Source organism: Microcebus murinus, chromosome 6 (assembly GCF_040939455.1).
Source record: "Microcebus murinus isolate Inina chromosome 6, M.murinus_Inina_mat1.0, whole genome shotgun sequence".
Lineage (NCBI taxonomy): Eukaryota > Metazoa > Chordata > Mammalia > Primates > Cheirogaleidae > Microcebus > Microcebus murinus.
Genome location: NC_134109.1, coordinates 37,855,890 through 37,883,872, shown reverse-complemented (window position 1 = coordinate 37,883,872; position 27,983 = coordinate 37,855,890). Strand labels below are relative to the sequence as shown.

General features: G+C 40.3%; 1 protein-coding gene across 2 annotated transcripts in view; it reads left to right on the top strand.

Moving 5' to 3' along the window:
* The window catches only part of SYT16 (synaptotagmin 16), a 240,179-nt gene that overhangs the window by 198,757 nt on the left and 13,439 nt on the right, over positions 1-27,983 (top strand). For both annotated transcript variants that reach the window (XM_012777655.3, XM_012777654.2), the window contains exons 3-6: positions 8,177-8,389; positions 13,544-13,800; positions 19,177-19,617; positions 22,603-22,792. In XM_012777655.3, coding sequence (XP_012633109.1) covers positions 8,177-8,389; positions 13,544-13,800; positions 19,177-19,617; positions 22,603-22,792 — 1,101 coding nt within the window. The remainder of the gene's footprint in view (positions 1-8,176; positions 8,390-13,543; positions 13,801-19,176; positions 19,618-22,602; positions 22,793-27,983) is intronic.

Here is a 27,983-nt window from a genome sequence, read left to right as displayed (position 1 = left end):
TTATTGAGTTGTAAAAGCTCTTTATATATTCTGGATAGAAGTTCTTTATCTGACTTATATATTTTCCTTCAGACTTTGGCTTGCATTTTGATTTCTTAATATCATTCACAGAGCTAATCTTTAAATTTGGTGCAGTCTAACTTCTCAAGTTTTTTTCTGGTATGGTTCATGCTTTTATCTATCCTAAGGTAGCAAAGATTTTTCCTATATTTTTTCCCTAGGAGTTTTAGAGTTTAAGGTGTTACTGTTCCTGAAAATATGAATATAGACTATAAGAGAAAAAGTTTTACAATTTTATTTATGATTAATTTATTCATGTACACATACACACAGAATGTGAGCTAAGGATTGATGCTCCTTTTTCCCATATAGATACCTGTATGTTCAAGCATCATGTTTTAAAAAGACTTTAATTTCCTCCATTGAATTACTTTGGCAGTGTTGTAAGAAATAATTGACTATACTTGTGTGGGCTATTTCTGGACTCTCTCTTCTGTTTCATTGATTTATTGATCTATCCTTTTGCCAATAGCAAATTATCTTGATTCAATGTTGCTATGTAGTAAGTCTTGAAATCTGGTAGGTCAGTCCTCCCACTTTGTTCTTTTCAAAAATTATTTTGACTGTTCTAGGTCCTTTAATTTTTCTTATACATTTTAAAGTCTACTTGTTAAATCTGACAGAAATGATCTATTTGAATTTTGGTTTGCAGTGCATTAAATTAATTTGGGGAAATTAACATCTTAACAATATTGAGCTTTTCTATTTTCTCGCAGTAATATTGTGTTGCTTTTAGTGTGGGAGTTTTGAATGCCTTCTGTTAAATTTATTCCTATTAGTGCATTTTGATGATCTTCTAAATGGAATTTTTAAAAATTTCATTTTCAATTTGTTGTTAGAATATAGAAATGGAATTGATTTTTATATAATGACTTTGCTAAACTCACTAAGTAGTTCTCAGAGTTGATATTAGTTATAGGGTTTTAGTGGATCCCTATCCCTCCCTTTTACAGATTGAGGAATGTTGCTAGTATGTTGAGATTTTTGTTTGTTTTTATCAGAAATTGACATTAAATTCTGTCAGCAACTTTTTCTGTAAGCGTTGAGATGATTATTTGGTTTTTCTTTTTAATTGTGTTAATTTGGTGAATTATATCAATTGATTACTATCTTAAACCAACCTTGCATTTCTAGGATAAGCCTTATGTGGTTATAATGTTGATCCTTTTAATACATTACTGGATTTCATTTTTTAATAATTGGCTAAGGATTTTTTATAACTATGATCATAAGGATATGGACATATCATTTTCTATACTTGTAATGTCTTTATCAAAGGTGTTTGTATTAGGATTATGCTGGCCCCATAAAAAGAGTTGAGAAGTGTTCTCTCTTCTTCTACTTTCTGTAAAAGTTGTGTAAAGATTTATGATATTTGATATTTGTAGAACTCTGCATCCAACTATAGAACATTCTTTTTAAGTACATATCATTGTGAGCAACTGTATGTCAAGCTACGGAGATAATAACAGATGTAATATTGCATTGTGGAGTTGAAAAGTGTGAAGTGAAATATGAGGTAGCAATAACACAGATGGGGCAATAAATGATTTATACTATCGTAATGTATAAATCATTCTAAAGTGGTATAATGTGATAGAATGCAAAGTATAAGTGTAAAGTAGTACAATACTAACTCAAAATAGACTGTGATAAACTGAGGATATAAATGTAATCTCTAAACCAACCACTGACAAAAGAAAATGCAAATATGTATAGCTAAAAATTTAGTAGTGGAATTAAAATTGAATACTAAGAAAATAGATGATTCACACATACCTATATCAGTAGGAGCAACTGGAGATGAAAAGACAGATGCAACAAGTTGAAAACAAACAAAAGAACAATGACATACCTAAACCCAATAATGTTCAGAGATTAAATGCAAATGAAATAAATATCCCATTTGAAAGTGGAGATTGTTAAACTGAATAAAAAAGCAAGCCCCAAGTATATGGTGGCTATAAGAAGCATAGTTTAAATATAAACACACAGACAGATTGGAAGTAATAAAAGGATTATAAAATATAAGTTATACAAACTAAGCATAAAGAATCTAGTTGAGTTATATTAATACTAGGCAAAGTTAACTTGAAGACAAGGAATATTGTGATAAATAAAGAAGTATGTTTTATAATAAAGTGGTCAATTTATCAAGAAAACTAAAAAAATTATAAATGTATATGCACCTATTAGCATGACTTCAAAATACATGACAGAAAAGTAATACACTGAAAGGAGAAACGAAGTTCAAAATAAAAGAGCTGTTAACACCCCCTTGTCAGTAGCTGCTAGAGCAACTAAAAAAACTAGTAGGTGTAAAAGTGTGTGTGTGTGTGTGTGTGTGTATTTGTGTCCTCTTCTTTCAAAAAGTGGATCCCTTCCAGTTTCTGACTACTCTTTCCCACTCTCCATGCCTTCAAGTAGTTGGTTTACAATTTTTTTCTTGTGAATTTATAATTTTTATTTATAGAAGGGTTAGTTTGAATCACTCTGCAATTATTAGAACTGAAATTGTCAATATTGTAACTTATTTCCAATACTATATTGCTTTGTATGTTACTAATTTAAGGAAAGATTTTCTATTTGACTCACTCCTATTTAACTAGCACAAGTGCCATCTCTTTGTTCATATATAAAATGGAGTTGTCAAAACATCTCATACAAGGTTTGGGATGGCAAAACAGGTGTTCACAGGAGAACCAAATGCTGATCCTTTCTCTGCCACTGACTAGCTATTTGACTATAGGTCTCTTAAGTAGTGTTAGCTTTAGTTTCTACTCTTTAGATTGAGGGAGTTGGGTTATATCAATGTTTTTCAAACCTCTTTAAAGTGTCAGACTCCTGCATTTCTCCCAGTGTAATTTTATAAAGATATAAACCATATTAAAGCAAAATAGCCCTGACTGCAGAGAGCACCCACCCACACCTCCATATCGGCAGTGGCATTGAAGCTCCTTTGGAAAACCCTACACCTCTATTGGGCATAGTCTGAAAAGAAAATCAAGACTGGATGATTATAAAATTCTTTTCCTAACCTGTGTGAGTCTAAGAATGCCTGAATTGTGCTTTTAGAAATGTGGCCATTTCCCCTAGGATCTGACTTGACCTTTGTCACCTTTGACCTCTTTTCTGTTTTTTCACTTTAACTGAATTCTTGTCCTTATTTCTATACTTACCCAGCTACAACAGGCAGATGTTTGCTGTGGGTATTCGAGAGATCTCATTTCTGAGGGATTTCCTACATTTGTAGTTAAAAGCTGCACCCAGGTACTGCGCCACTGAGCACAGCTCACCCCCACCTGTCTCCACTTCCCGTCTACAAAATCCGAACAATACTTACCTCCACCTAATTGCTCTTATGTGGGTGGGAAGGAGTTAATAAGCTCAGAGCTTCAACGATCATTTATAATATTTTTCTCCATCTATAAAATAACAGCAGACAGGCACAAGAAATCCTCCTGTTGCATCATCAGTTGGTAGTTTTGTAGCTTAAAAGAAGCTACAAGATGAGCAGGTGTTATTCACTGCCCACTTCCAGGCAGTGTTGCTAACTCCTACAGAGCACTCCCCCTCCGGGCTTGGGAAGAAGGACTGTAAGGTAAGGTGGGAGATACAACTCACACTATTACTTCATCTTCTACTGTTCCAGACCTTGTTTCTTCCAACCTTCCTCTACAATAGCCTTGATGGGGAGTTCTCAAGCACAGGCTTTCTTTTGCATATAAATGCCAGGCTACATACAAGGATTTTTTACAGGGCAATAACATGATGGGGGATGATAATAATAATAGTTAAACAGTTTTTGAGTATATCATATGCCAGGCCTGTGCTGAGTACATTTACATGGTTTATCTCATTTAGTCCTCTCAACAATGTTAAAGATAAGGAATATCACAATGAGGACACTGAAGTTTAGAGAGATTAAGGAACTTGTTAGATCACAAACTATCATAGCAAATGGAAGATCCTAGGTTTAAACTCTTGGCAGCTTGTCTCCTCTCTTAACTACTATAGTAGTTAAGTTCTCCTCTCTTAACTACTCTAGCCTTGACTGATGCCACATCCAACAGTTTCTGTCACACTGAGGCTGCCCCCCTCCTTCCTGTCTATTTGGAAGATGAAGATGGAATTTACTCCATCCCTCCTTAAACTAGAAAAAAATTGTTTAAAAATTAGAGAGAGGGTCACTCTGGTTCCATTGCAGTAGGGCCTCTTTATTGATGGGAGATTGTCAGATTCCTCCTGGCAGGTTTTGGGGTGGAAGGAGCAGAGCCCCCTCGCACTCTACTCTGGAGAGTAAGCTAGACTGGGCTCTAGTTTCCTGATGCGATGATATCTGATGATATGCATGGTGGTGGCTAAGAACATGGGGGCTATGTTTGAGTTATAGTTTGCTAACTTCCTAAATTTGTTGCCTTATGGCAAGTTACTTAACATTTCTGTGTCTCTGTTTCCTATCTATATAATGGGAATAATAATCATTCCTACTTCATGGTGTCACTGTGATGATTAAATGGGTTTATGTGAAGTTCCAAGAAGGTACCTGGCATATAATGTATGTTTAGTATATGGGAAATGATATAATTACTATATGATTATTATATCAAGTGAGGAAAATCTTTGCTCTGTGGTTGATCAATGACTCACTGGAAAAAATCATGGGCCATATGCTAGTAAATTAATTCTAATTATTAATTTTATAGATAGGGAAATATCCATGCATTGACTCACTCATTTGAAATGGAAGACTTATGACTACTTAATTTTTAACTGACCTAAAAATACAAATTAGAATGAAATATCAGAATTGAAAAGAGCTTCAATGGGTGTCTAATCCAACGTACCCTCCTGTGTATGTATCCCCCTGACTATCTCCAAGGTGCTTAGCTGGTCCTAAACTCTAAAGGTAGGGGAAGTTTAAATTTGTTTCCATTGTCTCTGGGTTTCTCTCTTATGCAATGGTCCATACTATACCAAAGTGCTATGCTCAACACATGGAGGCATGAAGAGACTGCTCAGTGTGGTGGTTTTCTGATGGGATGGTGTTGTGCAGCTTATTGGAGTATTAATAGGAAATCTAGTATCTTCTGACACTTAGGTTTTCAGGTCCTACCACGGTGCTGGATATAGCCAATAGAATTGAATGAGATGACAAAGATGTGTTCTTACTTTCTCAGACTAACTGCTTCATAAAAGATCAGCGAGAACCATTGAATATTGATGCCTGTCAGGCAGAAAGTTTGGAGTTGAAGAATTTTAGAGTTAGAAAAGAGCCAGGAAATAATTTAGACCTTTAAAATGATCCCCAAACCAGGAAACAGTGCCAGAGAGGTTAAAAGAGTTGGCCACAGGAGCTCAGCTGGTTAATGTGAATATACATAGTAAGAGTTCTTTCCACCGCCTCTCTCTGGTTCTCCGACATAGTGATTAGAAATGTGGGCTTCAGAGACAGGCTGCTTTGATTTAAATCTTGGTTCTACCCTTTATTGGCAAAATGATCTTCAGCCAGCCGAGTACTTCTCTCTGCCTCAATTTTCTTACTTGGAAAATGGAAATAATAATAGAAGTTTTGGGTATAAGGCACTTAGGACAGTGCCTGACAGAGTGCTTAGTAAGTATGTGTTATTATTACTAATCTTCCAAAGAACTGCAGGAATGTCAGCTCTTAACCAAGCCTGAGAATAAATGTTTTGACCAGGCTGGTGTTTAGAAGTATTTTCTCTCACTTGAAATATGGCTTTTTACTGCTTCTTAGCTTCTGATTCAGAAGTGATCTTTAGGACCCATCTGTGAATGAGCAACCATATTCTTCTCTGGAATCACTGTGTGACTTTTGGACAGATGGAGGCAATGATTTAAAAATTATTCCTCATTATTTATAGTTTCCAATTCACATTCAGCAAATATTTATGGCATAGTCTGCTGTGTGTCTGGCACAGAGACAGAGCCCAGTGCAAAGGTGGGCAGTCTGAGGTACCCCTTACCCTCATGGTGTATGCAGGTTGGGTGGGACGTTTGGCAATGAGGGAGGTAAATGCCACTACAATGTGGGAGGGAGCACTGACAAGAAAGAAAAGAGAACTGTTTTACAGCACATGGAAGGAGCTGTTAATCTGATTAAGGGATCAAAGAAGGACTTTATGGAAGAAGTGATGGCTAGGCTGACTCCTGGATGATGAGTTAGCTTCTTGACTGTTCAATAGGTGCTGGAGAAGAGTATTCCAGATACAGGGAACATTGTGTGTGTGTGTATGTGTGTGTGTGTGTGAGAGAGAGACTCAGGCTTGGGAGAACACTGGGTTTTCACCAATTTATTCAATATTTAACAAGAATTCATTAAGCATCTACTGTGCAGTAGGCATTGTTTCACATAACAGGGAGACATCAGTTAATAAAACAGGCAATGTCTTTATTTTTGTGGAAGTCACAGGAGAGAATAGAAAAATGAAGATTAGTGCTATGAAGAAAACTACATAGGGGAGGATGATCAGGGAAGCCTTTAGAATGAAGTAACAGTCAAACAGACCTGAGTGATAGGAAGGAACCAGCCGTGTAGATATCTGGGGGAGGCAAGAGGAACAAGCAAAACAAGGAGCTCAGTTGCAGGAACAATCCCAGCATGCTGGAGAAACTGAAAGAGGGCCAGTGTGCTGGTGTGTAGAGGCCATAGGAAAAATATCTGAATAATTCAAAGGGTGTTCCATTATGATGGCAATTATCAAACAGACAAAGAGATAACACATATTAGCAAGCGCATAGAGAAAAGGAAACCCTAGAACACTTGGTGGGAATGTAGATTGGTGCAGCCATCGTGGAAAACATGGAGGTTCCTAAGGAAAGTAACACTAAAACTACCATAGGACCCAGCAGTCCTTCTTCTGGGTATGCACCTAAAGGAGATGAAATCACCACCTCACAAAGATATCTGCACTCCCATGATCATTGAAGCTTTATTCACAATAACCAAGATATGGAAACAACCTAAACATCTGTCAGTGGGCCAATGGATAAAGAAAATGTGGTATATAAATATACAATGGACTAATATTCAGCCTTAGAAAAGTAGGAGATCCTGCTATTTGCCCCAACATGGGTGGATCTGGAGTGCGTCATGCTTAGTGAAATAAGCCAGACACAGAAGAAACATATTGTGTGATCTTACTTATATGTGGAATCTAAAAAAAAAAACAAACAAAAACATCAATTATACAGAAACAAACAAAAAAACAGTGTCAAGTTTGAGCAGGGGGCAGAAATAGGGAGATGTATGTTAAAGAATACAAAGTAGTGGATATGTAGGATAAACAGGCCAGAAGTCTAATCTGGGGACTGCAGTTAACAAAATCGTATTATATTAGGGACTTTTGTTGAGTAAGTAGATTTTAGCTGCTCTCGTCACACAAGAAAAGTGACGATGTGAGATGATGGACATGTTAATTTGCTTCTCTGTAGTAACGATTTTACTTTTTTATGTGTATCCCATGACATCATGTTGTAAACCTCAAATATATACCGATAATTTCAAGGGTGTTTGGGTTGGGTTGTTGATGCTGAGAAAGACTCATAAAATCTCCAGTATAAACTAGTTAAAACACACAGAATGAGTCTCTTTTCAAACCAAGGCAGGTTTTGGAAAATCTCAGTTGCAAATTTCTCTTCTCTAGAGTGGGGCTTGGCTCTGTGTTTTCATAAATGAGGTGTGAGGAAGAGCATATATCCCATCGCCGTTGACCAGAACTGCACATAAGGCAGCTGTGCTGATACACGTTGTGGTCCCAGCTGTGAACACATTTGAGCGGCGTAACAGATCAGCTGGGCTGCCCGGCTCAACACGAGGGCTCATTATGTCGATTATGGGTGTCCCAGTGATTTCTCCTGGGTTCTAGCCATATACCGTATTTCTAATTACCTTCCTGAGCTTTCCTTTCCTGTTTCATCCCTTTGGACTCGCATTTGCATTTCCAAAGTGCTTTAAATGTTTTCTATCCAGTTTGAGTGTGCTTTGATCCAAACTAATTGTCCCTGTTCTTCTCTTCTGTTTTCCCGGATCGTCTATCTCTATGTTGGAGCACGTGGGCCACACGGGAGACTCATGGCTCTTGTTTGCTCCCAGTTGACAGCTTTGGGGATGATGAAGAGCTATCCACGTCTTCTGACAGCGACGAGGAGGTGATCAAACAGTTTGAGATTTCCGTGTCCCGGTCCCAGAGTTTCCGTTCAGGAGCATGTGAGAAAGGAAAGCAGACCGGGTTGGAGCAGAAACTGAAATTCAGCCGTTTGCTGTCTACCTGTGAAGAAGACAGCACGGAAGTGTCTGCCTGTGAAGGTATTCTTTGCACGACACCCTTTCTTTAGCTAGAGGCTCTGGACCACTGCAGTCTGTATCTGCGAGTCCAGAGAGGAAGGAATGAGACAGGAGGCAGCAGCCGGGATGGGGCCGAGGGGCTGCTTTAATGCCCCCAGAGGGGTGTCATGCAGGAGGTTGGGAGAGGGAATGGATTGAAAGCTGGCAATTCCTGACCCTGGTCTGTGGGACCCCTGCCTTCCCTGGGTGTCACTGCTTGGAACATTTTGAACACTAATGACTAGAACAGGATTTATCAAGCTTTGTAAAATCCTGTTTCCTTTTGATAAATTCAAAAATTTCACATGCCTGTCCACTGACCCTGAGATTTTGTGCCTTTTCTTCCATTTGGAATCATACAGAATTCCCTTTCCATGTGTCTGTATAACTCCGAAGATATTTCAAAGCATTTCTTCTGCTTAGTTAATATTATTAAAGCAATAGGTACTTTTTAATCTTCCAAATAAAAACATGCAGTATAATAATAATGAGTAACTTTTTTCAAATAACACACACCCCTGCATCCTTCCTCTCAGTCCCTGCAGTTTCTGACATACCCCACCTGCGTGAGAATTACATAAGCTCCAGGTCTTATGTCATCTTCTAGTGTCATCACCGCAAGTTTACTTTTCACCAAGGGGAGGGGCTCCTCCAAGGTCGCGTGGGCCCAGCGTGTGATGGTGGGCGGGCCTCGTTAAGGATCCTGCTCCCTCTCCAACACTAGCACCAAACAACCAGGAGAGAGGATGTAAATAGATGTATGATATTTCTGAGTGCGTTTCTAAGCAAAGGGCAAAGCATCTCTCTGACTCCTTTATGCCCAGAACCCTGAATAGACACAGACACTGGCACAGGGAAGGGTCTGTGAAGTATATTTGGTACAAAGCTAGAGAAAATGTTGCACTGTCTGCCTTCATGACCTGGTCTCAGTGACTTGAATTCTCTAATCTTTTCCTTCTTTCTTCTTGGGTATGTGGTCAGTCAGACCAATGGGGGGCAGAGTTGGTAGATGCTCCATGTTTTCAACACCAGATAGAGAAAAAGGAGAGTGCAGAAACTGAGAGGAGATAAAAGAGAAGAAATTTTGATTTGAGGGTGAGGACAGGATAAGGAGAAAACGAACAAAGGAAAAGCTTGTGTTAGCAAAGAGAAGCCTAGTTTTTGGCAGTACTAACTTGCTATCCATCGTGTAGTTTGACTTATTGACATAGGCCACTTAGCATATTTTACTGATATTCTTTTTAGCCCAAGGTAAGCTAATAAATAAAGGCCTTATGTGACCAAACCACAATATCAGTGGCTACTTGGCCCTGTGTCATTTCCTCACTCCCTCTCTTGGCTTTTCTTTCTCTGGTGTTACATCACAGCATTCCTTTCTCTCCACCGACAGGGTAAATGTTAGCTAATGAAAGTTATTAGCAGTTGATTCCCTGAGAATAGCTTGTTTAATCCTAAAGCTAATGGCTCCATTTCCCAGAAGCCCAAGTGTCTGGTTTCTGATTTACACAAATGGCTGATGTTCTGACAACCATTCTCACCCTTCCCCTTCCTGGAATGAACAATAACTTATCTCTTGTCCTAACTGGTAATTCTGAATTTTTGAGAGATGGTGATAGAAAGGTAAATTTTTCTCTATTGGAGAGAGGAAAAAGTCTACCACATTGAATGAATTACTTGTAGATTTTGAAGAAAATCAGCAGGATGTTCATAAAAGTAGCTACATGTCAAATTTTAGGTTACCAAATGTCATGGTAAGTGTTAATGTAGTTTTTATTGCTTGATGTTTTTCTGTCATTTCTTTTTGTTCATCTCTACATCAGTGGATTTATTTTAGTGATAAAGAATGATGAAAATATTAAACATGCACCCCAGAGAGGATATTTTTGGCCTGTTCTTTCTTTATGTAGCTATTTTGTTTTACCATAAACATAGTTTTTTTCTAAGATCAAATTTAATTGTAGATAATTCTTCCACTTTAGAAATGCATTCAAAAGTGTCAGACAGTGAAATTAAAGGTCCAAATCCAATTAAAATCTGAAACATGATTGAGCTACTGGTCAGTTATCTCATGTTTCATTTTAAGTGAAATTCTTCATTCTAGATTCAATGGTGAGGTTGTTAGAGCCGTATTCCAAGAAAGTTCTCTTTTGTCCTGTGTTTCTGATTTAGTGTTATTGCACATTGTCACTGTGTTCCTGATAATGTCAATGAGAGTTTGATCTAAGTGGTTTGGATCAGAGGCTGGGGATGAGGTCTTTAGGCATGAAAGATAGGCTACAGAATAATATTAGCTCATTAAATATGAAATGTCCGATTTCAAATCAAAAGTATAGTTCATATCTCATACAAGAAGCAGTACAATTAAAGTATGTGCCTAAACTATCCACACAGTTTTGCCATCTTAACAGTAGCTTGTTTATGCCAGCAGTGAAGAAGCCTGGAGAGTGAGGGGCAATGAAATCTCGAAAGGAGTTTTTTACAACTTGTTGAGAATTGAATATTTTTCCTTGCAAGAAGTGGTCCAAAGCCTGGAAGAAAGCAACTAGATAATAGTTTTGTTTGTTATTTGAGACAGAGTCTCGTTCTGTTACCTCAGCTAGAATGAGTGCAGTAGTGTCATCACAGCTCATAGCAACCTCAAACTCAATGGGCACAAGCAATTCTCCTTCCTCAGCCTCCCAAGTAGCTGGAACTATAGGCGTGCACCACTACACCTAGCTAGTTTTTTTTTAAATTTTTGCAGAGACCAAGTCTCACTGTTGCTCAGGATGGTCTTGAAATCCTGGCCTCAAGCAATCCTCCTATCTTGGCCTCCCAGGGTGCTAGGATTATAGGCGTAAGCCACCGCACCTGGCCGATTATAGGGTTTTATTCTATCATAGTGGGATATGGACTAAACAAGTTGAAGAATTTCTCTTTTAAAATAAATTTGGCTGATGTGACATAATTATGGACTATTATTTCTAAGAAGCAAGGAAATGTTTCTCTGACAACAGGCAATTACTTCTGTGCATGTGTTTAAGGTGACATGATTTTCTGTAATTTAAAGGCATAAGAAGATTGCTTAATGTGAAGGTGAATCACCTTTCACTTTCCTTCTTGCAACGTGTACCTCAGATTTGCTTTTCAAATTCATTCCTTGCTTGTCTGTCATGGAAAATGGTTTGTTACATTAATATAGTTCTTATGTTTTTCAGTTATGAATAGCTTTTCAAGGCTTAATGTAGCTTTTGAAAATTCCCTTATTACTGATCTAGGTATTATCACTGTAGGAGTTAAAGTCATGAGACGATTTTATGGGGGTAATTTCTTGGCAAAGTTAGATTTTGTGCCGAAATCCTGCTGGGTGCTACACACGTTGATGGATGACCCACTGTTTAATAGGACATTTTACTGTTCATGTATGTGAGGATTGGGTGTGCTAATTAGAGACTTGGAAGAAAATTCTGTTTTATGTTGTAGGTTTTTGCATGTGGATTTTTTTCCTTGTTCTGTCATTTCGTGTGTCCTATTTTTAGTGTGTTTGCGAAATAACTGGAAGTGTGAATGTACAAATTTTGTGGTGTCCAATGAAACTGTTTCCAAGGGACCTGAACTGAATTACTAAGGATAATAAGGCAGATAGGGGAACTTCTCAATGGCCTGGTGTAGTTTTGCAAATCCCAAATCAGGAGTCTGAAGTTGTACCCCATGGACCACATCTGCCTAAAGAGGTTTTTATATGGTTGGCATAGGGTGATAGTACATTTTTTAAGTTTAAATGCTCACTATAGTTGGGTCAAGTACTCTCTGATAAACCATTGTCACCACCGCCACTCCTATAGCTGCACATCTGACTGCTTCAAATGCTTGTTACCTGCCTAGGCTTTAAAGGTATTTGAAGGTTTAATGAGAACCCACTGGGAGGTAAAGTAGATGCATGTGGCTGAGTGCCTTCAAGAAGCCTGTGTTCTAGTTGAGGTCATAAGGCCAGTGGAGAAAACAATTGCTGCCATGTAGTATGTCTGTAAGAGCTGAAATTTTGACATATGCCTTGTCATACTACTCATTTGTCCTATCTAAATCTCTAATTTTCTCTCATCCTGGGATGGGAGCTGTTGAAGGAGACAGGAGGCCAGAGAGATGAGAGATCGTTAACTGCTCTTTGGGTGTGGGCGTCAAATCATGGTGAAGGCTATTGCTCAGGAAGACCTGCCAGTTTTCCTTTCCATCTGAGGGCAATCTTGACATGGAAGGAGAGGGAAGGGATACATGGGGGTTGGGGATACCAAGAGAGAAAGCACTGAGTCTGAAGGAGTCAGGGAAGGTTCAGGAGTTGTTGGAGCTTTGGATGGACTGGAAGTAAAGGACAGGAGGGAGGGTTTGAGCTGCTCTGTGAACTGGAATACACAGCATTTTCATGAGGCTGGTGGTGACTTGGGAAATAGAGTTTGATGGGTTAGATGAGGCCAGTTCAGGCCAGGCAGGTAAGCAAGGCTATTACTTATGGAAGGCCTGCTATCCGCCAGGTGGATATTATTTCATGGGTCCACAATGACCCTCTGATGGCTTTTATCTTTTTTTAGGTAAGGAAACAACGATTCGGAGAGTTTGAATATTGTTCAAGTTCTTAGGATAGAGACAGGATTTAAACTCAGATTATCTGACTCCAAGTCCAGTGTTCTTACCGTGGATCAAATAGAGAACTTTTTACTTGGAAGGACCACTGAAGCCTTTTGAGCAGAATGTAATATAGTGAGTGTGGAAGAGAGAAGGAAAAATGGTAGAGTCAGGAGACCATCTGGTCTCAACATTAGATGACTCCTTTTGCTTTCTAGATCTATTCCTAAAGTCTTGAGGTCATTAGCTCCAACAAAATACTATTGTGGTTATTTATCCTACTAACATAAATTACATTATTTATATTATGAGAAAGTATTACGCTTTCTTGCACCCCAGATAATGAACTAATGGCCTCCTTGATTATATGGACCAGCTTCTCCACTATATGGGTGGGATTATGTTTCTGCAGGTCTTATTGATATAGGTTTTGTTTTTGTGGTCTTGATTGTTGTGATAGCAATTGTTTAATTTCTCTACCTAAAAAGGTGTTGAAAAATAATGCATTTGAAATGGTTTCCTTATTGCAAAATTTAGATTTGGATGGAGCCAGCCCACTGAATTATTCTGAGACTCTGTCTTACTGTGAAGATGACCCCGTCCCTGCTCCTGGGCAGTCCCCATGTGAGAGAGCGGGCACCAGGCACCACGGCGCATCTCACCAAGAGCCCGGTGAGGCCCGAAGCCTCAGCCGCCAGTCCACAGAGGGCAGCTTGGAGATGGAGACAGCTTTTAATAACCGGGGATTTGAAGATTCCTATGCCACAGACAGTTCCTCCATGTGGAGTCCAGAGGCAAGTTATTTGTTTTTCATTCTCTCCTTGTTTTAGTAGTGTGCTTTCACTGGTTCTCTCGCCCCACTCTTCCTCCTACCTCTCCTTCTTATCTTTTATTCTTCCCCTCCCCCTAAAAAAACTTTTCCTTAAAAAACAAAGACCTAAAAAAACATTTATTTGAAATAAATTTTTGTTCAGATGACTAAAGCCCCCCTATGTGTGTCAATAAAAGAATCATAAATAAATTTCTTTTAAAATGGAAAAAAAAAAAGAAGAAAAATGGAAAAAATAAAGTAGAACAAGAATGGTGGCAGAATAAACCCAGGAACAGTCAGACTTTTCTTTTATATAAAGGCTTTTACAGGCTTAATTTTAAATAATAGAAATTTTAGTTCTTTAGAGAGACTGGTTTCTTTCCTTCACGGTTTCAATTAAATGGAGGCTATTTTTATTTACCCTAAACCTTGAGTTACGATTATTTGAATATGAAATTATTTGAACTAAAATGAAGTAGTCCTCCAAATGAAATTATACAAGATGTTATGATGAGGATTTTACAATATGAATCTGTTTGTTAGCTTTGAATTTAATTGAAAGCCTAGGAGACAGCATTAATCTGCAATGACCCTCTGGCCATTGACATTGGTTTTTGGAATAAATCTCTGATAAAAGATGCTTCTTTTAAATTTCTTTTTCAATTAATGCTGAGCCCAGAGTAAACCTAACAATGCAGAGATATGACTGGAAGTGGCTGGAGGTAGCTACCATTAATTGAGCAGTTACTACATGCCAGGCACTCTGATATGGATTTTACCAGCATTTCTTTATCTTATAGGCATTTATGGTTATTCTTCATCAGATAGAGCTCTCCTATTTTGATGTATGACATTGAAAGGTATTAAACAGTAGTATTTAATACCTAATTTGAAATTAATTTTAATGGAATAAGTCATATAAGTATATAAAACTTTAGTTTGTGGGGATGGAAAAAGGAGAAGGGTGAATGGGTTTTATTAGCATTAGTCCAAGAAAATAAACAGGGTGAATCTCTTATCAGGACTTGGACTGTCCCACACACTAAATGCTCAGGGCAAAGAAAAAGAAATCGCAGAAAATCGAGTTCCAAAACGCTTACTGCTAACACATTGGAGCGCGTGGGGAGGGTATACAAAAGAGGTGTGGGCATGCGCATCTGTGCCCCTGTGGTGTTTGTTTCTGCTGAGGATGAGAAACGGTAACTCAGATATGTGGTTTGTGGTTTGTTAAAAGCAGCCTTTCATATAGCGGCATCCTAAGCAATTAACTTTAAGTTTTGTTAAAAAAAAAAAAAGTCTGCTTGGGTTTACTACTGAGTCATATCAAATCCCACACAATAACATTTAAAAATACTTTTGCTGTCTCACCACAAAAACAAAACAGAGCTATTCACCTGCCTGTTGATACTCTGACTCCTTGATAACTGTGCCATTCGGCTTGGAATTGCCATCGCCAGGTAATCTGCCATTTCCCTGCCTGCTGGAGCTGTCGTGGGAGACATGGGGTTGAGGGGACTGAATGTTCTCAGACTCCAAAAATACCCAGACAATCTCTGTGTGCTCCATTCAACCTCCTATCTATTTTGAGACAAAAACTGTAATTTGGTGCTCCTACGGTAGAACTTCAAATCCAACCCAGAGGCAGTTCCCGTAACTGCCTGCTTTGCAGGCTTAGCTTGCCTTTTCAGAATTGATTTATTTGCCTCTTAGTGGTATTAACTCTGTCTTCCCCCATGTGTCTGGCCTCAGGAACATACTGTGGGTCTGTTTACTCTGGGCCACACAGATGACATCAACACCGTCTTGCTAAAACAGAAAGGCTTTCAATTTGACAGAAAATCTTTAAACCTACGTGGATTTTGACAATTTGACACAAGTGTTCCCATCTTAAAGAAAAACCCAGGATATTAGAGCTCGAGGAATCATTTGTTTTGCCTCGGAAGGAAATGGGTCCTGCAGTGTGACTACCTGTTAGGCTGATGGGTTTTTGAGCTCTGTTCTTCTCTGCTGGCAGGAGCCATTGACTTTTTCCTGCAGACCCAGGGCTGGGCAGGGAAGACAATGGGGAGGATGGCTGGCGATTCTGAGCACACAGGGAGACAGGTGTCCTACTTTTCATCTCTGCTTTCCCCTGATTAATTGGTTGGCCTTGAGAAGTTAATTAAAATCTGCCAAATGGGGATAAGAATGAAGAGATTTCTACCTTGCAGGAAGGTCAGATGGATTAGTGGTATTAACAGTACCCACATGAGGAGCCCTTCAGTTGCCTGGTGATAGGTGAAGTGTGTTGAAATAATTAATTGCTGTGAAAATACCAACCTTTGCAAATCTTTTTCTCAAATCAACCCAGAAAGGGGCTGCCAAGCCCAGTTTTCCTGGGCCACAGCTTGGATGGGCCCATGTGGAGCCTCGCTAGTGCCTGGAGCTGTGCCTTAGTGAAAGTTCTTAGGAAAGTTTAGAACCCTACCCAGGACTCCCCCCAAAACCTACAGGTGGAATGAGCATTTATCTGAATAGGTAGCCTGATAGCTACGTGGAGAGTGCCTCATTAGGATAGTTTTACCTTCGGATTGAAGTTTATGACAAAACTAGGCACTATTAACTAATGTCAAGAGCAGAGGCCTAAGAGGATCTGAAATTCACAATATTGTGTGCTTTTAGCCCCCGATCTTCTTCCCTCTTCATCTCACACACTCAATATACATATAAATAGCTATGGGGAAAGGTTTGGGGGGAGAAGAAGGGAGACCTTATGGTTCAAAATAGGATTTGGGATTTTGTTTGTTGAATACAGGTTAAGGCAGGCTCTGGACCCAGACTGCCAGGGTATGAACCCTGAATAATCTTGTCTGGGCATATGACCTTGGCACAGGGGGAGGGGAAGTGTTAGTTATTTAGCCTTTCTAAGCTTTAGTTTTGTCGTCCATAAAGTGAGGATATTAAAATACCTAGCTTCATTAGGTTGATGTAAATATTTAAAAAGATAATGTTTCTTAATTGGGTTCCCCCAAAAAGCAGAACATAAGGCAAAGGCTTTTGTTCTTTACTTTGTTAGGGAGCACAATTCCAGGGAACAAGATTGAAAGACAAGGAGAGTGAGGCAGGGAAGTCCAGTAAGGGAGTGTGCAGTGAGTTCGCCACCTCCACGTGACTAATTGCTTGATCTGCTGGGACCGCACTCCAAGAAGCTGTGTAAACTGATCTCAGGACATTTTTCCAAGGGGAGAAACGTTTACTGCATAGGGTGTTAACCCCTGCACACTCTGGACTGTATATGCATGGGTATCAAGCAGGGTTATGCAGCTTTCTAAGCCTTTGCATCCACAGAGAGTCGAATGGTAAGAGCTGAGGATTATATTGTATGAGTAGGAGGTAAGATTTGAGTAGTGCCAGGCCGAAGCCACCTGGAGCTCAGACAGGTGGTGCCTGTAGGGGAGATGGAATACAAAGTGAGGCCAAGAAGGTCTGCAGTGTATAAGGAGCTGACTTTTATAGTCTGTAAAGGACTGGGTATAGTATCTGGCCTAAGGAATGGCTTAGGAGATGCTAGATGTTATTACTTATGGTCAGACAAGCAATATAGAGACGGTTGAGAGTAAACTAAAATAGATGAGAGTTTTAAGAAGAGACAAGGGAGTTTGAGAGAAGGCTCTGACTTGATTTTTGAGTTGGCCTGACTCCTTGGAGACTTGCTTCTAATATTATCTATACACTAGTCAGTTGTATTCAGAAGTCTCTATAGCAACTACTTTTATCACTTGAAACTAAGTACCTCTGAATAGAAACACTCACACATGATTTCATGCTCCGAAGAAAGAATATGAGAAGCTTCCCTTATTTTACAAGAAATCTAAATTGTCTCGGTAGGCTAATTTGAATCTTAAAAGAGAAGGGTATTTATTAGATGTCTACTATATGTCAAGTCCTATACTTTTCACAGCCCTGCATGGGATGTATTGTCTCCATTTTACTATTGAGGAGAAAAGAACGTGGAAAGGATTAGAGAACTTGCCCAATGTCATAGAGCTAGTATGTGGTAGACCTGGGTTTCCTAAGGATGTTTGATTCCAGAGAACCATGTACTTTTTTTTATCTGAACTCTGAAGGAAAATTTCATTGATGAAAGCACAATTTGAGGTGTCTTATTATCATTTTTAAAATGAAGAGATGTCTAAATTAGTGAAGTCTGGTGTTCAATTGCACAAATAAGAACTATTTTGCAATAAGAATCAAAGCTTAGTTACAGGTAAAGGTCATGCCTTCAGAGGAAAAAGAGAATTATGTTGACATTATTTACAATTTTTTGACAGGGTGGTTCATTATAGTAAATGCAGTTCAGCTCAGTTTTCCCGGTGAGGTCATTGGATCTGAGTGGCTACAAGTCAATTGTTGTGCAAGGGTGATACTTCGTAAGGAAAGTGCTATGTTTGGGAATAGCTAGCACCAGTCCAGTGGTGGCAATAGATATTTATGGAGTCTGATTCGAGCCAGGTATTTTCACATCTATTAAAATGCCACAACACCACTCTATCAAGCAGGCATTTTAATGTGCGTTTTTCACCTAGAATACAGAGAGGCTGGGCTATTTGGCCAGGGTCAAAAAGCTCCTCAGTGGTAGAGTTATGATTTCCATCCAGGTGTTCTGGCTGCAGGTCCGGTGTTGCTGTTTGCTAAATGGTTGTTAGAGATGCCCACCTATGCCTTTGCTACTCTTAGTGTGATCTGAGGCCAGCAGCACCAACTTCCCTTGTGAGCTTCTTAGAAATGCAGAATCTCAGACCCCAGCCCAGACCCACTGAATCAGAATCCTCAGGTGAGTCAGGTCCACATTAAAGTTTGAGAAGCTCAGCCCTAAACCTTTTCTCCCACATAGATTGAAATTTTACTGAAGGATCACCTTCCCAGAATGCCCATTAGGATTCTTGTCCGTGGGAAGTTCTTACCAGCAGATAACAGGCCCAGGCTCAACCATTTCTACTGAGGACTTAAGCAAACATCACCTATTGGCGATTGCGTGGTTGACTTAATTTTAGACTTAGCATCTCAGGTTTCAAGGATCCTGGGCAGTTGTGATTTTTGAGAAGCAATATATATGAAAACACTTTTTAAAATGTGAAAGCTTTATTTATTCATTCCAAAAACATTCATGGAGACTCACCATATGCTAGGCACTGTCCTGTCAAGGAATGACAGTCTAATGGAGAGAGAAACCTGTAAACAGATCTACCTAAGGGCCAGGGCTGTGCACTGGTGATCAGAAGGCATGAAACTTGGAAGGAGCTCAAAGGGGCACCCAACTCACCAAAATGTAATGGGCATGATCATTTCCATTCCTAATCTTTTCCTCTGCCTGCAACAGGAACAGGACGGGATCAACTTGCAGGTGCCATCTGGGATTTCAGAGCCCATCTCAAAGTGTGGTGACCTAGATGTCATCTTTGAATACAGAGCTGTGAGCCAGAAGCTCACAGTGACAACTGTGAGAGCACAGGGCCTCCCAGATAAGGACCGAAGCGGTGTCAACTCCTGGCAAGTTCACGTGGTGCTGCTGCCCAGTAAGAAGCAGAGGGGCAGGACAAGCATACAGAGAGGGCCCAACCCCGTCTTCAAGGAGAAGGTCACTTTCAGCAAGCTAGAGCCCAGAGACGTGGCTGCCTGTGCTGTCCGCTTCCGCCTGTATGCTGCCCGCAAAATGACCCGAGAGAGAATGATGGGAGAGAAACTATTCTATCTCAGCCACCTGCACCCAGAAGGGGAAATGAAAGTAACTCTGGTTCTGGAGCCAAGAAGTAATATAAGCGTGAGTATGTTAAATGGTGCTGCTAATGACGTGGTGTGTTCGAAGACCTGGGATTGTCAGCCCTTGATTTAGTACATTTAGCCTGTGAATTCAGAGACTTTAATTTAATTTTCCATTTGGCTCTTCTCATCCTTATAAGCCACGATTTGCACTTCACGGTACGATGGGCCTTTCATGCCTGTCTTCCTGATAACCTGATGGATAAATTCCCTGTCCATTTTAGGAAATGACAGGAGCGGTGTGATAGAGGGCATGGAAAAACCAGGGAAGGGGGCTTGACCTTCTGGTTCATGCATAAGTGGTTCTACTCCTCTCACCTCCGATATGCATTACGAGGAATCTCAGAGATGGGACTTTCTAGGCGAGGTCCTTAACAAGCGTGCTGGAGCAGGCTGTGACGGCAGCCCTGAACTCCGGCTACTTCTGAGACCTCCCGTTTGTATGACTGTACTACTCCTATGTGCCACATCTCTCTGCTTGCCCCAGGGTTTCAAGGACAGACACCTTGGCTTGTATGTCTACAGGATGGGCAGCCCACTGTTGTGGGGGTTATGTGTCACCTAGTGTGAGGATCTCCTTTAAAAAGAACACGTAAAAAGATTAGGTAGCTGTGGTGGACTGTTGGGCCCACCAGTCATTAATTCAGAGATGTTTATTGTCAAGCACTGAGGCAAAGCAGATGCAGGAAAGAACCAAGCAGGGGATGCCTCTGCCCTGGAGGGACTCGGAGTCCAGTGGGGGAGGGGCAAGGATGGACCAACCAAGGTGGGCAAGGCAGAGCGTGACAGAGGCTGCTGTTTGTTTACAGAGGTCAGAGGAGGTTTCTTGAGCTGGTGATAAAACACAGAACTCACGTATCGAAGGAGTGAGTCTGATGGTATGCGGAAAATGAGGACCCCAGGCGAGGGAACGGCACCTGCAAGCATCGGGAGGTGGGGAGGATGGTCCTGTGTGAGGAGGAGCTAAGGCACCGGAAAGGCCACAGTGTCCATGGTGGGAGATCTGTCCACCTGAATGTCTAATGATACCTCAGAATTAATATCACCAGACTTGAAATCCTGATTTTTGCCTCCCCAGATCTGTTCTACCCACAATCTTCCCCATCTTGCTTAACGGCAATTTCATCCTTCAGTGGCTAAGGTCAAAAATCTTAGCCATCATCTGTGACTTTTCTTTTTCCCACCTGAAGTCTCATTGGCTCTATCTTCAGATGGAACCAGGCCCAGGATCTGTGCTGGGCTATCGAGCAGCCTGCTGCTGGTGGTCTCTCTGCTTCCACCTTTGCTCACTCCAGACTTCTGCTGCCCCGGGGGGTCAGAATGAGTCTTTTTAAAGTATAAGCCAAATCATGTCTCATCTCTTTTTCCCAAAGCCCTCTTTTTTCCTAAGCTCTGAGTAAAATATATCTCAAATCATAGGAAACAGAATCCACGGAAATCAGAAGGGATCCTGCCCTGTAAGGCACAAGGACAGGCATGATCACACCCATACTTCTCTGTGCCCAGGCCTGTGCTGGGGCAGAGTTGAATGGGGAAAATGAGCCTGTGTCAATAAAAATTGAAGGAGAAAATTTTTTCACTTACTAGTTTATTTGTTGAGCATCATTACATGCTAGACATTAGGCTATGCACTAGGGACTGAGATTTATATGCATCCAGAATTTGATGGAAAGGGCAAGCAGTGAGTGACAAGGGGCCATAGCAGAAGCTTCTGTAGAGGCACAGGGGTGGGGTGATCCTTCTCCAAAGGTGAGCAAATATCTCATTGCTGGATTTTTGCCTTCTAGATTGTAGGGGCTATAAAACCCTTATCACAACAACCTAGCCCCGTAGTTTACACATTGTGTTCCAGGAAAGCCCGGGGCTCTACAGAGATGCCCATGGTTTGGTAAACAGGATAGTTTCCTACAGATGTGCCAAATATTTGATTCCTTTTATTGGTTTCATTTATTGGGTTCCTGATAAGAAGTTTGAGGAAATAATGTCAGACATGAGAAGAAGGGTTTAGGCAGAGTCAGTGTGCTTGCCTCTGGTGGAGGGCTGGTGTTTCAGGGTGATGGACTGGCCTGCCAGGCGGGGCTCAGCCTGGCTCCCATTCCTTGAGTGAGAATCAGCATCCGGCTCTGCTTTGCTCTCCTCCTCCTGACATGCCTGGTGCATAAAGGTGGGTGCTCAGGAGAAGTGTGCATATGAATAAACATGACAAAAAGCTCAGGCTCTCTCCTGAGCTCGCCAGGTCCCTGACATCCACAACCCAGGTGCTGGCTTCTCTATCAAACAGTGGTAAAGTGCTAATTTTCAGGGCAATCCATTTCCTTAAAAGGCAAATTTTAGCACCTGGCATGTACCTAACAGCCGTAAGCAGAAGTAGCAGCCAAGTGTTCTATGTGGTGGTAGACGTCAGTGGTCATTTCTTTTATAGTTAACACAGAATGCCTCCTGTCTTGCCAGGTTCATCAAGAAGCTGCAGACCATCTGGGTCATCCTGGAGACTCAGACTTGTGGGGGGAGGGGCATTTATTGAAACCTTAAAATCTGTACCCCCATAATATGCCGAAAAAAAAAAAAAAAGTAGCTGCAGAAAACAGAAACAACACGCAGGCCTGGAGTGGATGGGTTCCATAGAAACCTTCAAGCACAAATTACACAGGAGGGAATTTTGGTTTATATTAAAAGTATTATTAGCTCTCCATGTATCTTAAAGGGTTTGATTTATGCTAGTAATAACATCTTTGTCCGTTTTGTCTTTCGAGAGGAAATATTGAATGGAGACAGCTCTTGGAACAAATATGTCAGCTAATAATGCAGGGGATCTCACCCATGACTGTTCCCCCCGGGCCATTGTAATTCACACCGAGTGCGCCCTTAGTCATCTTTGGCAGTCGTGGCGATTGGGTCACAATTTCACCAAACATAATATCGGCTTTCTCTAAATGAGAGTGATGCAGCGTGGGCCAATGGATTCTTTGTTGTTTCTCCCCTCCAGAGTGGAGGGTCTCCGCTCAGCCCATCTGCGGTTTCTCACAGTGATAGTGCTTCATCCACCCAGTCACTGTCTCATGGAGGGGCGCCAGAGCTGTTGGTGGGGCTGTCCTACAACGCCACAACGGGGCGATTATCTGTGGAAATGATCAAAGGCAGCCATTTCCGAAACCTCGCTGTTAACCGAGCGCCTGGTAAGTGTGTGTCTGCTCCCCGGGCTCTGGTCCTTCCAGAGGCAAGTGGAAGGCCATGTCTGCTTTCGTCTTAATTCTTTAATTTTTTACTGTAAAAATGATCTTGTTATGGCTTAGGCAAGCTTTCACAAGGAGATACCTCTGGATTTCTAAATGGCTTTCTATTTAATTAGACTTCTTTGATATCTAGATGCATCTTGATATGAAATAGACTGGCCTGTGTGTCTATATTGTTTAAAGGAAGAGACAGATGTGTTATCAGCAACCTAATGTATATGAGCAATGAAAATCTGCTAATATATACCAGACCCTCAACTTTAAAGAGGCAGAGCCCTGGCTTTGTAGTGAGTCAGATCTGGGATCAGATTCCAGCTGTACCTGCTACTTACCTACTAGCTTTACTCTGATCCTTTTTGGAACCTCTACTAACTCATCTGAAAAAAAAAAAGAGAGCTATTAATAGTACCTTTGTGGTAGGGTTGTTTTGGGATTTAAATAAAGTAATTTATGTAAAGCATTTAGCATGGTAACTACCACACAGTGAGCACACAAGAAATGTTCACGATCATGGTGATGATGGAGAAGGAAGTGAAGGCAGCAGATCTAGGGCAATGCACCTCCTGAAGCTCACCAGAACTACCACTTTTGAGGTCACCAGTGGAAAGAGTGGTTCAAGACATACCTCCAGAGCTGCAGTCTAGGGTTCGGGAAGGCAGACTCAAAAGGCTGCTGCTGCCACCTCCCTCAATGGCCTCTCAACATCCAGAAAGTTAGAGATTGAACATTTGAATAATGCTGAGAAAAATTAGCCCACCTTTTTATAATTTTCTTTGTCAGCAAAAAAACTTGAAAAGTGGCAGGAAGATGATATCTCCTTCACTTCTGCCTTCTGGACCTCATGCAGATACATCTAATTGAGGGGACCTAATTTGTATCTGGAATGCTAGCTGCAAGAGAGTCTGAAAACTGTTGTTGAATTTCCAGTCTCTCAAGTACAGGAAGGTAAACTAGAAGGGAATAGAGTGGGTAGCAAGAGAGCTACCCATCTTGGGCACCAAAGTGTGATTAAACAAAGGATGAAATCAGTACATAAGTGGGAGGCTGAAAGAATTAATGGACCTTGGCCTCATGTATCAGCAGCAAGTGAGGGACCAGGGAAGCCAGTAGAAAAAGGTCAGCTCCTACAATTGAATCTGGGCACTCTCTTTTTTGCCCTTACCTCTGATGCAGCCCACGAAGGCTTTGTTGAATTAGGGGCATCTTGGTAGTCAACCTGTATTGAAGTAATTAGAGCTAGGTGGTAAGGAAAGCCCCAGCACTCTGGATAACAGAATAGGCCAAGTGCATAAGCCTTATTCTGTGTTAACACTCAGAGCCAGGTGAGAGCTATTTAGAATGCATAATATATGCTGATTATTATTGCACAGCTTGAGTCTTTCGCTAGATATACACGTCATTCTTCAAAATAGCTCTGAATTTACTAAATATCCGTATTTACTACTTCTCCTTCAGAACTTTTGCCAGTCTCTCTTCCTGTCCTTCTGAGATTTGGTAAAGTGTGAACAGTTTTTAGGAACATGGTGTAGATGCAGGGAATGATGGGGTATGGATCACTCAGTCAAGCTGAGAAGCTTTACTTTGTATATTGGGTGGTACCAGGTGATACAGAGAAGATTTATAGCATGGTGGTTGAGAAAATAACAGTTGGAGACCCACAAACTAAGGCATGAATTCAGATTCTGCCACCTAATAGCTGTGAGTCACTAAACTGTACTTAATCTCAGTTTCCTCAGCTGGAAAAAGAGGATCATGATAATATATGCTTTATAAGTAGGGATAATACATACCGTGATGTTGAAGATGAAGCTATTGTATCTTCATAAATTTCTATATGAAAGAAAATATGCCAAAGAGGGAATTCTTACAGCAAATATTTAAAACCAAATAGGAAATTAAAAAAAAAGAGGCACGTCCTAATTTAGAAATTGATTTTATTCCAGAAGTTTAAGTCAGCTTGGCATTGGGTATGTGATTTGTCTATAGGCAAATGTTGCAATTTAGCTTAAAATGTAACTGGCATGCTGTATCTTTGCAACCAAAGTAATAGAAAACAATGCTGCTGTGATGCTATTAATTAAAACAGAAACCCAATAGTGAAGACAAAAGTTTTTTGTCTATGTAGAATGCTGGTACTTGAGGAAAAGCCAGTTTAATTAGGAGGGGATGAGAAAGTAGAAGTTTCCTTTGTGGAGCTTCTGAAAGGGACCCCTTGGTACTTTCAAGGGCTTTGGATGTTGACGGCATTGGTTCTTTATTATGTGTCGCTTCGTTATGGCACTTGTGCTGCTTGGATGGTTGTGAGGCGAGCTTGGGATACATGTTTAGTTCCCATATGGAAGAGAATGAGAGAGAAAGAATGAGGGAATGTGAGTTTGATGAGGTAACTGAGCGGAGTTGGAAGAAAGGGGGAGAAGGAGAGAGGACGTGAGCTGGGAGGTGAGTGGAGCTGTGAGTGGGGAATGGTGGGGAGGGTGTGCCAAGTGCACTGTTCTCCATGGCGGGGAGGCGGGGGGGCGGGCAGCGCAGCCCCAGCCCAGATTCAGAGTCCACTGCGGGGAGCTGCCTGCCAGGGGAACTCGTAGGACTGAGGGTCACAAAAGCCTTTGCCGGAGACTGTCAGTGCAAGTACAGTTACTTCTTCCGTAAAGCAGGGACCTCCACCCTGCCTGACAGGGTGGTTACGATCATGTAAAGAATGGTTCTGAGGAGAACGTGAGGGAAAATGGGTTGAGCCTAAGTCGTGGGGATTTTTCTTCTTGTGGGGAATATTGTTAAGAAACATCTTGCTAGAAACAGAGACGAAGGCAAGGATTTAGAAGTGAGCTTCTTTTGCCTCATAATAGACCATGAAACAAAAGATAACTTTGAACTCTTGAACAAGTTTTCTGTGTCTTTGAAATTTTGAGTTACAAAATATCGGAGAAAACAAGCTGTCTAGTCTGGAATAGGTCAGCTGGGTCAAGTGGGTAAAAATGAAACACAAGTCTTAGCCACAAAGAGGGGATTCTGTAGTTGGCAATACTTTTTTATTAGGATGACATCTTCACTTGCAATCCTATTCCCCTGGCTTAACCTTGGACAGGAAATGTGGGGTACCAAACAGCTGAACCTGGGGGCACCTTCCATAGCATCTTCCATAAACCACATGGATCTCAAGAAAAAGTATATGGCTGGGCATTTCTTCATTTCTAACTTTAACTGTTTTCTTTACTCATCTAATACAGATTGATATATAGGTAGATTTTTAAATCTATATTTATGTATACATGAGCGTGTGTATGTATGTGTATCTATCTATTAATCATCTTTTGGTGAAAATGCCCATGTTATAAAATGATTTTTTTAATCAGATAGGTGGGCTAAGAAAGATAAAATAGACTATTTGAAAATTGCTGACACTAGTCCATAGAACCTATTCATAAACAGTATATAAATGAAGTAACAACATGAATGAATCTCATCTCTAATCAAGTAACAATGTACCAAGCATCCTTTCAGCCACTTTCAAGATAATGTCTTATTTAGTAAATGTGGTCAGTGTTCAAAAGTATTGTCATTATTGCTTTAAGATGCTGTAGGCTGGTATACAAATCTTCTGATGGCAAAGGATAGTCTCCAGGTCTGTACATGGCTGATGGCCCAGGTGAAAAAGCAGCATACAGTGTCTAGGAGGCATCTGAAACCCTGATGTGTATTTATAAATGCTTTTGAAAAAGTAAGCATTAAGAATTAGAAGCATTTAATTATCTTTTGAATTTGGCTTCATGGGAAAGCAATTCAGTGACAATTTAGCAGCTCTATTCTGTCCTTATCCTGGCCCTGCCACCCAATTACTGCATGGCCTCACCATTTGATTCTCTGAATTTCATTTCCTTCACTATTAAATGAAGTTAACAAGCTAAGATTACATATACATGTTTAAAAAATTCAGCTATCTGTTGGCAGGTTCTCTTTCTCCATGTTCATCTGTGCTATGTCTCCTTCTACAACGTGTTACTGCATTGTGTATATATGTGTATATATACACATATAATGGTCCTTGTCAAAAACTATCATTAAGATGTTCCCTCCAGTTAAAAACAACAAGTTCCCCAGCTTCTCAGCATGTGCATGATTAGCCACATGTGATAATTACATCCCAAATGATAATACTTAATAGCAGCAGCACATTAACCTTGTTAGGCACTCACAATAGCAGAGACCGGAGGAAAGAAAAACAAGCAAACCAAGCTGCCTCATGTTTAGCATGAAGAACAAGTGGGTTGTAGAGGGTGCTTTACAAATGGAGTGCTGGGGAAAAAAGGACGGCATAAAAATGAACAGATATGGGACATAGGACCTTCTTTGAAAATCCTGGTCCAGTTTTCAGTTAAATATAGCATAGTAATGCCACTATGTGCTCAGAATTATGGCCATTTCTTATGATGATTTAGATGCAGCACTAACTTGTTGAGGACATATGTGATATTCCTTTTTCTACATGAACTCATTTAATTCTCACAATAATCAAAGTTACAAAATATTTTTTTTTGCAAAAGGAAAAAAAAGACAGTTACTATGATGTATGAAATATATATCTTAAAGATGTTTTAAAAAATAATCCCAGTTACCTACAGAGGAATGACAGTGAGACTGAGAACAGACTTTTCAACAGTGATGATAGAAGCAAGAAGACAATGGGATAAGAATATTAAAGTCTCAAGAGAAAAACATTCAACTTAGCATTTTGTTCCCTGAGTGAAGGAAAAATAAAGATACTTCCCACAAAATTTGAAAGAGTTTATCACTGAGAAAATGACTAAATGATGTATTTCAGGAATAAATAAGTTGAAATTAGAAGAAAGTAATGAGATGAAAGAAGGGATAATGAACAAAGAAATTGGTTAACATAGAAGTAAATATAAACCTGCATGGGCTGCATAAAACAAAAACAGGAGCAGTAGTGAAAATGACTAATAATGGTAGTACAGCTACAATGTGGAAATAAAATTCTAGGCAGCAATTACATGGAGAATGGGAAGGGACAATGGAATTCAAACAATTCTAAGGTCCTTATACTGCTTAATAGGAGGGTAGAAACTCCAGATGATTTTTGGCAAGGCTGCCAAGACCATGCAATGGGAAAGGATAT